General features: G+C 45.5%; 1 protein-coding gene across 2 annotated transcripts in view; it reads right to left on the reverse strand.

The window, feature by feature from the left end:
* Positions 1-3049: 3049 nt before the first annotated feature.
* The window catches only part of STIM2 (stromal interaction molecule 2), a 166555-nt gene continuing 153829 nt past the window's right edge, over positions 3050-15775 (reverse strand). For both annotated transcript variants that reach the window (XM_075544457.1, XM_075544458.1), the window contains 2 exons: positions 12196-12463; positions 3050-7057 (listed from right to left, as the gene is read on the reverse strand). In XM_075544457.1, coding sequence (XP_075400572.1) covers positions 6580-7057; positions 12196-12463 — 746 coding nt within the window. In that variant the 3' untranslated portion in view covers positions 3050-6579. The remainder of the gene's footprint in view (positions 7058-12195; positions 12464-15775) is intronic.

The following is a 15775-nucleotide window of genomic DNA, read 5'->3' on the forward strand; positions in this document are numbered from 1 at the left end:
AACTTGTCACCCATGACAGAAACCTAAGCATTCTGTCCCAGTCCCTTCCACACTGAGGAGTCAGCGTCTGAGCTTAGGGCTCCCCACAATGAGCACTGTGATGGAAGGGTGCTCTGAAGGCCACTTGAGAAGCCTGTAGATTCTCTCAGGAAAGCTCATTCTCCCAGGAGTCCTCAAACTATGGCCCGCGGGTCACATGCAGCCTGCCGAGGACATTTATCTAGCCCACCGGGTGTTTTTGCCACCGCTCCCTGTCCTGCTTAGCAGCCGACTCATCCAGTGTGTATAAGAATTTGTTCATAGTTTTTTATTTTTTAACTATAGTCCGGCCCTCCAATGGTCTGAGGGACAGTGAACTGGCCCCATTTAAAAAGTTTGAGGACCCCTGCTCTAGGCTGACATACAATCCAGACACTTGGTCTCAAGCATACATGATGCAAGACTTGGCCTGGAGATTGGATAGGACCTACCTAGATCAATCTGATGGGCAGCGTCCTTCACTAAAGACAATTGTCTTGGTTAGCTAGTGCTCCTGCTGTAACAGAAAGGATACAAGCAGATGGCTTTAACAAACAGATTTATTATCTCACAGTTTATAAGGCTACTGGTTCAGAATCGGGGTCCTGGCTCTGGCAGAAGGCTTTTGCTCTCTGTAGGCTTTGAGAGAGGGCCGGATCTCCTTTCACTATGTGTGGGCCCAGTGTTCCTTGGAGCGCTTCATGTGGTTTGGTATCAATCTTCCTTTGAGTCTAGGAGGTTCTTAGCACAGGGATCCTGGGTCCAAAAGATATGCTCTGTCTGTTCCTGGCTCTTCTTTCTTGGTGGTAGTCTGTTTCCTGATCTCCGTTTGCTTGTTTAAACTCTTTGATTCCTCAAAAGATAAACTCAAGATACAACCTAATATTGTAGATTGTATCCTGCCTCATTAACACCCTACCTCTAATCTGCTGCAATTACATCACTGCGTAGAGAACTGACAACACAAAGATAACGTCAGATTACAGAGTTGGGGGACAATCACATAATACTGAGGATCATGGCCAGGCCAAGCTGACATATATTTTGTAGGAAACACCATTCAATTCATAACAACTACCATTTCCTGAATGCGTGGAGCAAAAAGAGGGTGCCCTTTGATCAGTAGTATTGGAGCTCATATGAGACGGACTGACACAGTGGCTGCAACAATGGGCTCAAGCATAGGAACGATTGTGAGGACGGCGCAGGACTGGCAGTGTTTCATCCCGCTATGCTTGAGGTTGCAATGGGTCAGAGGGAACTGACTTGATGACATCTAATAACAACACTGGGGTTTATGGAGAATAGTCCAAAGGCTGTGTTTCCATCTGACTAACAACTTATCCAATTCTAGATCACTATGACAGCAACTTGTCTCATTGGCCAAAATGAGCAGCTTCACATCTTTTATAGTGCTTTGCTTGTACCAAGGTTAAATACAAGCTCACAAACCAGTAACAGACAGCTAGTTGGTAGAAACTTTAAGTTACTTTTAAGTTACTTGAAGTTACATTTCAGCCCCAACAAATCTCTGATATCCTCGGCAAGACTGTATTGTCCAATTATTCTTGCTTTCATAAGTATTTTTCAGCTATATTTCTCTAAAGTCTCATCTCTCTGACATTTGGTTTACATTTCTATTATGACACTCATTACAAGTAGTTTTGTCTGATCTGCCTCCCCTGTTTCTTCAGGGAAGAACCTGTCACATATTAATCTATGCACCTCTAGAGTCCGTCTTGGGTAACAGACCACAGTAGGCTATTGTTAGACATCTGCTGAGTGAATGCTATGGATTCTCCATTCTATATCTTACCTGTAAATTTGGATAGAAAGTGCAACCACATAAACAAGGTAAAAGACCCACACCAGATATAAAACCCAAAGATCCACAAGACACAAGTTTATACACAGATCTCCACCTTACTTTTTAGACTAGCATGAAACATAATAATTTTTCAAAATCAAAGTTGATCAAATGAAACCAAGAATAGTTACAATTGAAAACACTTAGGGAAACACTAGGATCTTGTGACCCCACGGGAAAAGTGCAGAAGACTAATAAACAAGGGAAACTTCCACCATTGGTGGGTGCACAACTCAACTCTCACCATTTGCCGGTGGAATTAGCAACATTTGAACCACACAGTCCTACAAACATGTGGTATGGTGTGACCGGCACATGACAATCTTCTCTGCTCAGAGGTTCAGGAGGGATGTCGGTGTGGCACCAGGGATATTGTTATCTGTCATCATGCTGGCTCTAAATCACAGACCTTGCGTTAATCAAACGTTTTGTTGTCTGGTCCGGTGCCCACCTTCATGATGATAGGCACCTGACAGGCCAGGCTGATAGGGACATAGAACCTTAAAAACAGTTACACCAAGGTATGTATATTACAAAGGAAAAACCACTGCTGGTGAGTCTTGCCAACTCACAGTGATCCCAAAGGAGAGGGTAGAACTGTCCCTGTGTTTCCAAAACTCTAACTGTTAACAGGAATAGAAAGCCCGTCTCCCAGGGCGCAGCTGGTAGTTTTGAACTGCTGACCTTGTGGATCACAGCCCAATGTGGTACCCTTATGCCACCAGGGCTCTCTAGCTATATATATGTACATGTAATGAAGTGTTTAACTAAAATGATCACTACATTTTTTATACACTTTTAAGAATGTATTCTAAGAAATTAAAATGGAGATTCGAATTCATGCAATGTGACTCAGGGGTTAAGAATGTGGTTCTATCAAGTCCTAGTTACATGATCTTCAACACATTGCTAATTTTCTGGCCTCAGCTTATCAGTTAAAAGAAAAAATTGTGATCTTAAAAGACAAAAAGCAAACCAGAACCCAATTTATTGTATGGATGTAAAGATTACATGAGGTGTTAAGAGTTTAGAACAGAGCTAAATAGTGTCCATTAAGTCACAAATGCTATTATCTCACATGCCAAAAATGTAGAAACACTCTAATGGTTGAGATGATTATGGCAAATCCAAATAATGGTGTATTAAACAGTCAGTACATCAAAATGTTGTCCACGGAGAGATTTTAATGATGGAGACCAAAAAGGCATGCTATAAAATTGAACATATAGTATGACTTTGATTATGTAAAATCTACAACCGCTGCCTGCTGGTTGTCTTCACGCCCTTCTAGCAATCATCTTTTCCTAGCATAAGGAAGGTGTTCCTTTTCAAATCAGGAGAATATATCATGTTTATAAAGGTTAAAATAAGGTACCCACGGGGTAATTTAAAAATGCATTGATGCGTACAACTCTATGTGTAGCTGGTGCTGCAAGGCAAAGGCAGAGTGGCTTCCCCAAACCCGTGTTTTCTGTTGGACAGATTTATCATGCAAAACACATATTACAAGCAATTTAAAACGACATACACCCCATTCATGGGATGTTTATCAATGAGTGTGGGATGGAGCACAAACAATGCCTGTCCTACCTCTTTGAGATCAGCTTCTCCCCAGCTCCAACCAGACTTCCAGTCGCCAGATGGCTCTGTCCCAGAATTCCCTTCTCAGACTACACAGTCAAGCAGGCTCCTAGGGCTGTTCCAGCTTCCGATTCACTCCTTGCTCCACCAAACTACCAGTGCCCTTCTCTTGCAGTTTCCAAACTACGGAGGAATTCCCATCTGGTTGTAAGCAGGAGGAAGCAGCTTATCTTCTTCCCTGCACTGAATTCTTCTCGAGTGCTTTCCAGCTTTTCATTCGCCCTCCACTCCCCACCTTGTTGGTTACATTACCTTTATTTATTCATCCAGAATGCCACATTCATGTCAGTCCGCCCATTGTTGCCCTTACAGCACTGTGTTCTGGTTTGTAATAACTACATTGAATCACTTAAGTCCCAGAAAACTATTCATAGCCTTAATAGGGAAACAATCAGGCAGTGTTTTCAACTAATTAAATAGCACTCAGTGAGCCCACATGGAGTCCTGGGTGGTGCAAACAGTGAGGCAGCACAGCTCATCTAAGTGACCAGTCCACCCACAGGTGCCTCGAAGAAAAGGCCTGGCAATCCCCATCTGAAAAGCCAACCATGAAAAACCCCATGGAACGCAATTTTACCAACAGCCATGGGATCATCATCAGTCAAAGCTGACTCCACAGCAACAGGCTTTTCTGACAACGCATGCTTGACCGTATGGTTTACAATCAGGACAGAGCTTCATCCGGATTGTATCCTCCCACTATACTTGCTCAATCTGTATGCTGACCAAATCAAAGAGACTGGCTTATATGAAGAGCAACATAGCATTCTGGATTGGAGGATGGCTTATTAAGAACCTGTGATAGGCAGATGGACACAATCTTGCTTGCTGAAAGTGAGGAGGACTTAAAGCACTTGCGGAAGAAGATCAAGGAGTGTAGCCTGCAATACAGATTACAATTTAATACCAAAATCCTCACAACTGGACCAATAGGTAACATCGTGGTAAATGGAGACCAAAAAAATGAAGTTGTCAAGGATTTTTGTCTTACTTGGATCCACAATCCATGATCGTGGAGATCCAAAGATTGCTGCACTAGATAAATCTATTTCACAAGAGCTCTTTAGAATGTTGAAAAACAGGGAGGTTACTTTGAGGACTAAGGTGCACCTGGCTCAAGCCATGGTATTTTCCATTGCCTCCTAATGTATGTGAAAGTTGGACACTGAATAAGGAAGGCTGAATAATAATAGATTCATCTGAATTATGTTAGACAAGAATATTGAAAGTACCATGTACTTCCAAAAGAACACCCAAATCTGTCTTGGAAGTACAGCCATAATGCTTGTTAGAAGCAAGGATGGCAAGACTTGGTCTCACATACTTTGGCCACATTGTCAGGAGAAACCGGTGCCTGGAGAAGACATCATACTTGGTGAGGTGAAGCGGCAGGAATAAGAAAGCCCTCAACGAGACGGGCTCAAACATAGGAACAGATGTGAGGATGGCGCGGGACTGGGTAGTGTTTCATTGTGTTGTGCAGAAGGCCGTTAGGCGTCAGAACACACTCGATGGCATCTCGCAACAAGTTTCAGCCAGGCTGCTCAAAGCCATCCGAGCTAACTGCTATCAGTAGTTCAGCCTGACTCCGCCTGGACTTTTCAATGACGTGGTCCAAATCCCCCACACGTTGATTGGCCTCGATGCTCTGGGCAGGTGAACCCTCTGTAATGAAAGCTACCCTCATTACCTAAGCAGTTACATGAGCCCCAAACATTACAAATTAAAACAACACAATCTAAATGCACCATAAATTTATATTTGTTAATTTTGATGTTAGAATATTTAAACAGTTCAAACTACATAAAAATGACAAACAATAAAAAATTGAAAGATATTTGTTGACAACTTACGTAATCCCAAACACTGTTCTGTTCCTCATATTGCAATTGGGCAATAAGACGGGTTAACATGGCTCTCTAGGAAACATAGTGTTTTTTGTTTGGTTGGTTTTGTTTTTTTGGTGGAGTGTTATTAACAGAAATCAGCACAACCCCACACAATAACATCTCCACTTTATTATCTTTTCCACAGTACATGTTTTTCACAAACCGTAAGTCCTTTGCAGTTATTCAAAACCTGTAAACAAGGGCCTGAGCCTGTGTCCGCCCCTCCCCCGCAACCTCCGGTTACCCTTGTGAATGTTTAAGTCCTTCCACCAAGCCCCAACTCTTCCACTTGCCTAAGGGATCCAGAGCCTTCCCCTTTCCCCATATTCACAGTCCCTCACGCAGCCTGCCACGCAGTGAATCACAGTGAAAGCCTGGGTAACAGAACAACAGGATCTTTACAGCAGGACTGGAGCTTTGATCCTAATAAATGAATGGAGAGAATCTTCCCATAGTAAAAGCCGGGGGGGTTCAGTTCCAGAAATCAAGTCAATTAGAAACTCTATGTTCTACTTAAAAACCCTTTTTGATCTAAAAGTGAAAACAGTCCCCAATCCATAGTCTTTTTATAAACTCTGTACAGTTTCACTTGCAGGGATTTTATTCCCGCCCCGCCCACCCCAAATCACCCCTCCCCTCCCCATCCCCACCCCCAGTCTGGAAAACAGTAGTGCAATTAGTTTGACTTCTTTTAAATTATTTAGTCCAGGATATCAATAGCTCTGTGGAAAGATGAGAAGATGCTCTGGTAAACAAGAGATTTTTGCAAGCCCATGCTGGCTTACGAGTCCATTAAAGCTTGTAAGTCCATGGTGGCTTTCACAACAACAAGGAGTTGTATGTACATCACCAGTAACAACGCAGAAATAAATAGGCAGAAATGACTGTAAACGGTCTCATCTCTGAATGAGTGCTTCAGTCAGACTGGCTGGATGAACTGATTATCTAGTCATTTAAATAAGCAGACAGCAGACAGTTGCCCTTAAGGACATTCCACTATGGCATCCAATCTGGAAAGCCCAATGGAATTACATTCCTAAAATTAAAACAACAAAGAAGGAAGGGGTAGGAGTAGGAGGAGGGAGTGGGCAGGAAGAGGGGGAGGGAGGAGGTGGTAACAGTTTAAAGGTGCCACTTGGATGGAATTCCACCAAGTCAGCCAGTTCATTTAGACTTCTTCTTAAAAAGGCTTTTGATTTTGGATGGCTTTTTGCTTTTCTCGCCATTGTGACAAAGGTCGTGTGGGATGCTGCTTATCCTGGCCACGCTCGGAGCCTCCTGCACAGGCTTGCTGTCGTTGGCAGCTGGCAAGCAGACCGTGTGGCGTGGCTTTGAGGCCGAGAGGCCGCTCGACAGCTGGTTCATGCTGCAGGACTTCTCCAGGATGCCATTGTACACCTTGCTGGCGGGGCTGAAGATCATGCTCTTGGTCTCCGTCAGGCCCCCACAGTCAGGGGAGCCCCGAGAGAGATCTGCAGTGATGGGCGAGTCTCCTCGGGACGAACCCTCCAGGGAGAGCTCATCTCTGGAGGTCTTTCGAGGAGAGAGCGTTTGGTAGATCTCCAGGCTGGAGGGAGGAGACTGCTTCCTCCCGATGGAGGAGTTTAAGGAGTCACATTCGGAAGCCGTGTCGGGCACTTCCCTGAGGGCACAGAGAGGTGAAAGTCAGCGTCTGAGGCCATCGTGTGCATCAGCCACCCCTCGGAGGAGTTCTAACTAAAACAACGCTGCCGTCTGCTCCATATCGACTGGAATTTAAAGAGGGGACATGCCAAAGTCCTACACCGATGTCAACAGAACGAGAAACTGGTTACTTTAAGCATGATAGCCTAGCAAAGCTCAGTTGTTAATGTTTACTATAAATGGCAGCAGTGGCATCTGACCATCCAACAACCACCTAAGAAATAGCCCGTAAGCTACGCCTCTTCAATCCTGAGAGAAAGGATGCGAGCGCTTACAACGCATGGATTCTGACGATGTCAGTCTGGTTTCAGTGCGACTCCCATTTTGCAGTCAGAGAGTTGGCAGCATGTATTGGAGAAGAAGAATTTCAGTCACTATCCAGGCCTTTTAAGTTTTTTGCCATTAATTTGATGAATTATAGCTACTCAAAAGAACAGAGGAATGCGGTATGCTAAAGTAAAAGTTCCCCCAAGTTAAAAGGGGGAGCGGGAGGACACATGATAAAGAGTGTAGCTTTAGCCCAGGGGTCCTCAAACTTTTTAAACAGGGGACCAGTTCACTGTCCCTCAGACCGTTGGAGGGCTGGACTATAGTTTTTTTAAAAAGGCTATGAATAAATTCCTATGCACACTGCACATATTTTATTTTGAAGTAAAAAAACAAAACAGGGCAAAAACGCCTGGCGGGCCGGATAAATGTCCTTGGTGGGCCGTAGTTTGAGAACCCGTGCTTTAGCTAATGTGATTTGACCTCTGTTCTTGATGGCTGAGAAGACACTTTTGCAAGCTGAGAATGTAGTGTCTTCAATGGGGGTCTCTAACCTTGCAGGTGAGGGTGAAGTTGAGGGTGAGGATGAGGTGAGGTTGCGAGGGGATTGAGGGGCCTGTAAAACCCACCATGCAATATCTCATGATCACCTCACGGTGGCCAGGCCTGATACGGGAGGGTCTGAGTGTGGCGTTGCCGAGTGAGCCCCACAAGAAAGCTTTAGAGGCAGAAGGTTCAGGCACGTGAGACAGGAGTGAGTGCTGATGGGACATGGGGGCTCTTCAATGGGGGCCCTCCCGATCAGGCTCTCCACATCTCTGTTTGCATCCTTTTTCCCCTACAAGAATGAGCATATCCTGAGCACAGCACTACTGTCGAGCTCGGGAGATGAGGCTGAAGAGCAGTGCAGTTAGCTGACTCCAGGGGCCAGCGTGGAGAAGTGGGTGTAGCAGGTGGCTGGTCCGGGGGACCTAGCTCTGGGCGGCTGGGCAGACAGGATACAGCCTACTCCAGCTGGTGTCGGAGCAGGGAAACGTGGGGATCTGGATCTGTGTTGGACAGGAGTGGCACCCTATACAATACTGCTTTGTGGAAAGCAGGCACTCAACAGATTCCCCAGTTGGTTCCTTGGTGACACAGTAAAAAGGGAAGTAGAGGGGTGGCACAATAACGCCGGCAGCCTCGTGGGCAATATATAGCAAATGCTCGCCGTCATCCTCCCAAGTCTTCCCCCAATCAGCCGCTTCTCCTCACCACCATTACTCCCACTCTGAAGCCCAGGGAACTCCCTCCCACCCCCAGCCCCCTCACAGGGCTGCAACAGCATCCTGGGGGTTTCTCTGCTCTTCTTCTTATTCTGCCCCCGTGCCCAGTCACTTCTCTGGTCAGTCCGGATAATGCTTTTCAAGAATCCCACCAGGGCACACCGTCCCCTTGCTCAGAATCCTCCAGTGCCTCCTTCCACTCGCAGGGTAAAACCCACACCTAGCAAGCCCTGTACGATCCACACCCTGCCTGCCTCGCTGGCAGCAAGCCCTGCCATGTTCTGCCTAACGTCAGTCCCCTCGGCCACCTTCTTGTTCCTGCAGAGGACCAAGCTCACGCCTCACTCGCCATTTCCCTGCCTTGCCTGACCTCTCCCACTCTGCGTGGTTTCCTCTTCCCCACCATCCAGGCCACTGCTCTAACACAGAGCACCCAAACTAAACTGGAATTCTCTTTCCTTTAGCAGTCTTGGTCTTTCTAGAAAGTGTCACTATCTAAAGTGACATTTTCCACGAACGTATGAGGGCAGGGAGGCTTATTAATGTCTGTACCCTTGGCCCTAGCACTGTGACCATTTGAAGGCACCACTGCTGAGTAAACGTGTGCTGTAAGAATGAATGGGTGAATACAGTGGCCTTCTGGAGAACACAGTCCGTGTCTCACTTGCCTTTTGTATACTGTTCGCTGTATGACGGGGATGAGTACGAAACAAGAGGTAAACATCACTGGCCAGAGAAATAAGGTGAGAGGAACAGAGTAAGCAGAAAAGCAAGAACCCATAGGGCTGTCATCTTCTCTTCAGAACTAGGAAAAGACCTCTTCTCATTTGTCCTAGCAGCTCGGCAGATTAGCAAGTGCACAGCACACAGCCAGGACTAAATGAGTCTGTGCAGAATGGATGCTGTCCTTCCTGGGAAGGACCATGACTGTCACCATTACTAGTCCCATTGGCATGCAGGTTAATTAGAAGCCTCTGGCCCGCAGTGCATGCTATACCATAGTTTAGGTAAGAATCGGATTGCTGGGTTCGCTTATCATTCTGCATGTGTCACTCACAGGTCAGTGTGAGGCTGCCTTTACTGCACTGCAAGCACCCGGACTTCAAGTGTGGGGGCAACTGCCATCAATTTTCAAGAGCTTTTACTTTCCGGTAGTAGACAGTCTCAATAGCGGGTGAGAGACAGCGCAGACTGGGGAAATGGTCAGGTTCACAAATCCCCCACTGAGGGATCAGGCCACGAGGTTTCTTGTGGGCTGGGTGAACGTGTGCGGAAGAGCACCCGCCCCGAGTGCCTGAGAGGGGTCAGCTGTCAGAGCCAGAATCTGATTTCATTTGAGGAACTCACTTTCTGTTCCACGGGGCTCAGCTGCAGCGTGTTGTGAAATTCTAAGCTACGTAAAAAAAATTTCAAAACCGAGTCTCTGAGGTTGAAATAACGTGTGAGAACACCTCTGAACTAAGTCAGCTGGCTTGGCTGACTGGCCGGGTCAGCCACCAGTCAACTCTACAGTCTGGGGCAAAGCACTTTATTTTTTCACTGCAAAGAATGAGTCCCGTCCCCCGCCCCCAAATTAGGATAATTTCATTAACCTTTCAAGTTACTTAGAGCGTTTTCCTTTTCATTTCAAAAGGAATCATGGGAAGTGCTGCTTCTTGCACAAAACAAATCCAACTCGGGAGGCGCCCCTTTCTCTTGAGAGCATATCCTGCCGGAAATACTCAGCTGGACCCTCTACATCATTTAACTTTCCTTTTTTTCCCTTGCCATATCCATGTGGAATCGAAATTAGATGAGTTAAATGCAAGTAGAGAGAGACTTCCCCTGGGCGAGATTCAAAAGAATATGTATGTGGATGCATAATGATCAGGACATAAATGATCACTAGGTATTCATTGCTATTATTATTGTTATGCTTTTTAAGTCATCTAGACTTTTATTATGTTTTTTAAGTCTCTAGTCCCCTAGAGAAAGAAGAGAGCTTTGGGGATTACGGTGCATCTTACGTAGATGAGCTAACTGTGAGCCTGAGGCACTGCTGTTTGAACTGAAGGCTGAGTATTTCCATCATTGTAGACAATTTGCCCGGAAAGCCTGGCTCTCGAGCTTCCTTGGGAATTTCCAGAAGTCATGGGAGACTGTCCGACTACTAACACTATCTTGCTAGGGAATAGTGACGCATATAGCTGAGGTCCACAAAAGCGAGTAGGTCACACAGGAAACATGTGGGAGCTGCACCCCACTCTCCAGCCGCAGAGAGGGCACAGAGCCTGGCTCATCCTCTAGGAGTAGGCTGGAGTGATCACTCGCTAATCATAAAATGTCCTTCCGCCAGTGGGTGCAACAACTGCCCAGGAAAAAGCGGTTCTTGCATGGTGATGTCGACCACAGACTCACACGATAAGGAGTCCCAAGGACTCGAGAGGCAGTGTTCTAGAACACCAGTGCCGGCTCCAGGGCCACACAGCTAGGACGTGGCCCACTCAGATGTTTTTCTGGCCTGCTGCTTCCGAGGAACCATCGGGGGCATGGAAGGGGAGTGCTCCCACTGCAGCTGGCATCGGAGTACGCTTGGGCAGCACCCGCTTTACAGGACAAGGGCAGCAGCAGCAGCTTTGAGTATCACATTTCCCTGGACATTGTCCTAAGCGTTTGCCTCCGACACTGTTTGCTAGTAAGCAATAGCACATAAAAATATCAATGCATATTTAGCAACAATCCTTTTTTAAAACTCCGTCTTATTCGCTTTTCTTTTTAAGATTAAGTAAGCCTTTACACTTTTCATATAAAACTGTTCATGGGACAAGATATGAAGTTCTCATGTCTCAGCCAACAACGTCAGATCTAAGCCGCTACCTTCCAGACCATCTCCCTGCACAGTGCAATCCACAAAATTCTACGATGGTCCCCAACATTTTCATCATTGTGGAGAGTTTGCCTGGAATGCCCCCAATGTATGCCTACATAACTCCTTCTAGTTCTCCAAACGTTAATCTGTGTGCTACTATCAAGGGATTTTGCAAATATAAGTAAAGGTCCCAAACCAGTTCATCTGAAAAGAAAGATCAACTGCATGGGCCCGAATTCCTAAAGTGCTTTATTTTTACACTGAGGTGTGGAGGCCTGAGAGAGGTTAAGACAGAGGTTGAAAGGGAAGGAGGACTAATAGGAAGGAGGTTCTCTGTGCTGGCAGACATGGACACGTCTTGTGGCATAGAACACGAGCAGAGTTCAGGAGCAGAAAGCTAGCCCTGGCTGACAGCAAGCAAGCCAGCAAGTGGTTGTCCCATAGCCACAGGAATTGAAATGTCACACGAGAACATAGACCTTTCAGCCGACTTCACGCGTTAGAGGAGAATGCAATCCAGACCACACCTTGGCTTCTTGCACCTCCTGATCTGGAGAGAACCAGGCCTGGACTTCTGGCCTATGACTGACCGGGACCGAGAGCTCATCACCAGGAGTTATTTGAAGCCCTTCAACTGCAGTAACTTGTCATGTAGCCACAGAAAATGAACACAATGCCCTAGTCCCCACCCCCGCACAGCTTATCCACCACCAGTACCATTGCTTTTCGGCCGAGAAGTAGATGGCCTCCTCCTCCTCTTCATTTCGATATAAAGCGGGGCAGCTAGAAACTGAGAGGATGTCCGGATCCGGGGAAGGCAATGAGTGCTGTGTGTTCTGGGGCTGGTGTGTGTGCCGGGGGTTCGCCGGGGCATGCGGAGGCAGCTGGGCACGCTGAGACTGGGGCGAGGACGGCACGATGCTGCGGCGAGAGCGGCACAGGCTGCTGCTTCTGGCTAATGATCCAGTTGGCTTAGCCATGGTCCCTGAAAGCCAAATGTACATGAGTGAGACCCCTGGGCAGGCATGGTGCGCCTTGCAGGCAACAGGCAAAATCAACTAAGTCCAAAAGAGAACTGACAAAACCAGTATGTTTGCCTTGTCATCACTTTTACAGAATGAAGTTCAATAACTGCAATTAGCCCCATCTTCCACCATCTGGGCAGCTTCTCAAGAAATTTAAGGAGTAAGAAATGAGAATGTAAAAAAATTACAGCAGTTGTGGAGAATAAACAGAAATGGCCTTAAGCAAATGATAGTTTAATATCAAATTAACATTACTAAACCAACCAATGAACCCACTTCCAGCAAGTCTATTCCAACTCAAACTAAAAAGGCTTAAAAACGTGTCCACAGTAGCTAATCTTTAAATGAAAAGCTTAATATAAGGGAGCGGGATGGTGGGACAGGAGAAGGGTAAAAGTAAACAGAGGAAAGATCTAGCAAAGTTAAGGATAGTGGTATAAACATAGGTATACATATGTAAATAAGCCAATTCATAAAAAGAGATATTGCACTATATACATATATTTATATGGCAATACTTTGAGGTAGTGGATGGACTTTGGGCCTCAGCTTCAAGCCCTCCCTCAATATAAGAGCACTTTGTTCTAATAACCTCGCATTCTGTGACACTCACCCGCCCCAGCATGATTTCTGAAGACAAAATGGGTGCACAAGCAAATGTGGTACTGATGGTTCCCGGCTATTAAAAGATATCCTGTCTGTGGTCTTAAAGGCATGAAGTTAAACAAGCAGAGACGCAACGAGTCCAATGGAAGAAGCATACCAGGCTGTGTAATCATGAGGTGTTGATTGGATCAGGTAACAGACATAAGACGACCCAAAACAAACAAACAAAACCTATTGTTGAGAATGAGGGGGAGGGAACAGAGACCCAAAATCCATCTGCAGACAATGGGACATCCCCTCACAGAAGAGTCACAGGAAGGAATGAGTCAACCAGGGCACAATATAGCACTAATGAAATGCACCCCTGGTTCCTTGAGGCTCCCTCACTACCACTATCACTATCACCATCACCACCACCACCACCACCACCACCACCACCCCACTATCATTACTGCAGTCCTGCCTTTCAGCTCTGGCGATACTGGAGAATGTACATTAGTGCAGATAAGAGCTCAAAACACACAGAATCGAGGTCAGATAAATCCCTCAGGAGCAGAAACGGGGTAATAGCAATGCCAGGAGGGTAGAGAGAAGGTGGTGGTGAGGTTTGAAAGGGGGACCCAAGGACAACAAATGACACAAAACCACACACACACAGACAACAGAAACCATGGAGGAAGGAAGACAGCATTCAGTGTAAGGGTGTAAGACATGAAAATAATAATTTATCGTTTATCAAGACGTCATAAGAGTGGGGGGGGGGAGGAAAAAAGAGGAACTGATACGAAGGGATCAAATAGAAAGGAAATGTTTAGAAAATAATGATGGCAACATATGTACAAATGTGCTTGACACAATGGATGGAAGGATGGATGGATGGATGGATGGATGGATGGATGGATGGATGGATGGATGGATGGATGCATGGATGGATGCATGGATGGATGCATGGATGGTGATGAGTTGTATGAGCCCCCAGTAAAATGATTTTTTAAAAAGAAAGAAAAGTAGGTGAAAAATTCCCTTCTCTTTTACATACTTTTTTTCCTACAAACTTATTGAACCCCTCCATATGTAGTAAGAATTTGCATTTTATTGCAATCTTTTAGTGAATTTTAACATTTAGGGGGAAAAAGACCTATCAGGATAAAGGTAGGAATTTTACCAATAGGTACCTCTTAAGATTTGTCCATTTATTTAAAATTCTGTAAGTTAGCAAGCAAGGAAAACATTTAAAAAATACTGCTTGTACAACCTCATGGTAGTTAGGTAGTTATTTGCACTGAAGCCAGAGCAGAACTTGTTTCTTGCACATTGCTCAGTGGAGAACTAATCTGAAGTCTTGCACGCTCCTATTAGCAGTCCCCATTTAAACCAGTGTTTCCCAAAGGGGACAAGACTGACCCCCCCCCCACCGCTTGGGGGGCACTAGAATGATGGGGGGGCCTGCAAAAGCAGATACCTACACTTTACCTTGGATTATAGGTGATGGTACCAAAGTTTTGAATTGTCAGGGGAGCCATGGATAATTTTTTTTTTTTTCTGAAACGGAGCGGTAAGCCAAGTATGTTTGGAAACCTATGATCCAGACCGACAAGGTGGTAGATAAACCTCCTCTTCTACATCGTTCGTGCTTTCACTGAATGGGTATTCCATTTCTTTAAGAGAAATGCAGCTCTCCTACAACCACCTTTCTCAAGATGAAGCTGCTCACTCTCGAGTCTATGAGAAGCTGCGGCATCAGGAGATGAGCTTGGTGACCTCCGCTATCCCCAGTGTTGTCTGCCAACCCCTGCTCTGATACCTTTATACAAACACCGTTCTTTCAAAGGTCACACTATTAAACCACACAGATCGTGTACCTCACTTCCTTGGTCACTTAGCAGTCACTCTGTCTTTCCTGTCTGACTCCAACCGAAAATCAACAGGCGCCATCTCATTAGAAAGACCTAGCCAACACCTGAACCAGCTTTCTCCTCTATTTCACATACATTTTTGCTCTGTCCTGCCATCTCTGAAAAGGGTCCTATCTTGCGTTATACATCCAGACATCAGACACTGAGAGTCTTACATGTGTTACTTTCTAATTCAGCATTACATCCCTTCCCCTTAAACTATCTCAATCTCTACCTGATATTCAAAGGTCTTCTCTATTGATGGGCGCTTCCTTGCCCTTGTTTTCACCTTTTCCCTTGGTACTACTTCCTAACAGCATTTGAAAATAAATGTTGAAAAACTACCCAACCTAAAAATACCAAACAGTAACAACAAGCATCTCCTCTGTCCCCGACGGTTTCTAACTGGCCTATTCTTTCTTCTTGTATGCGCTATCATCTGTGGAAAGGCATGATCTGTGTTACTTCCTCCGCTGTTTAATTTTCCCTCGTTCCTCACAGAAATGGTAAAGTGCTTAGGAGCACAATTTCATTGAAAGCTCTATGATCTAATCACTTGATATCAAGTTCATTATTACTTTGTTCTTACCTTGACTTCTCTGACCACATTCTCATCTCTTCTTATTCTGGTTCCTTAATTTTTTGTCTGCAACAAAGTTCTGTTCTAGGCCGTGTTCTATTCTTGCTCCCTTTATTTTTCCTGAAAAGTTTCATCCACCTCCAGGACTTCAATGATCTGTGCCTACAGAAGCTCAAATCTTTAACTCCAGC

This window comes from Tenrec ecaudatus, chromosome 3 (assembly GCF_050624435.1).
Source record: "Tenrec ecaudatus isolate mTenEca1 chromosome 3, mTenEca1.hap1, whole genome shotgun sequence".
Classification (NCBI taxonomy): Eukaryota; Metazoa; Chordata; class Mammalia; order Afrosoricida; family Tenrecidae; genus Tenrec; species Tenrec ecaudatus.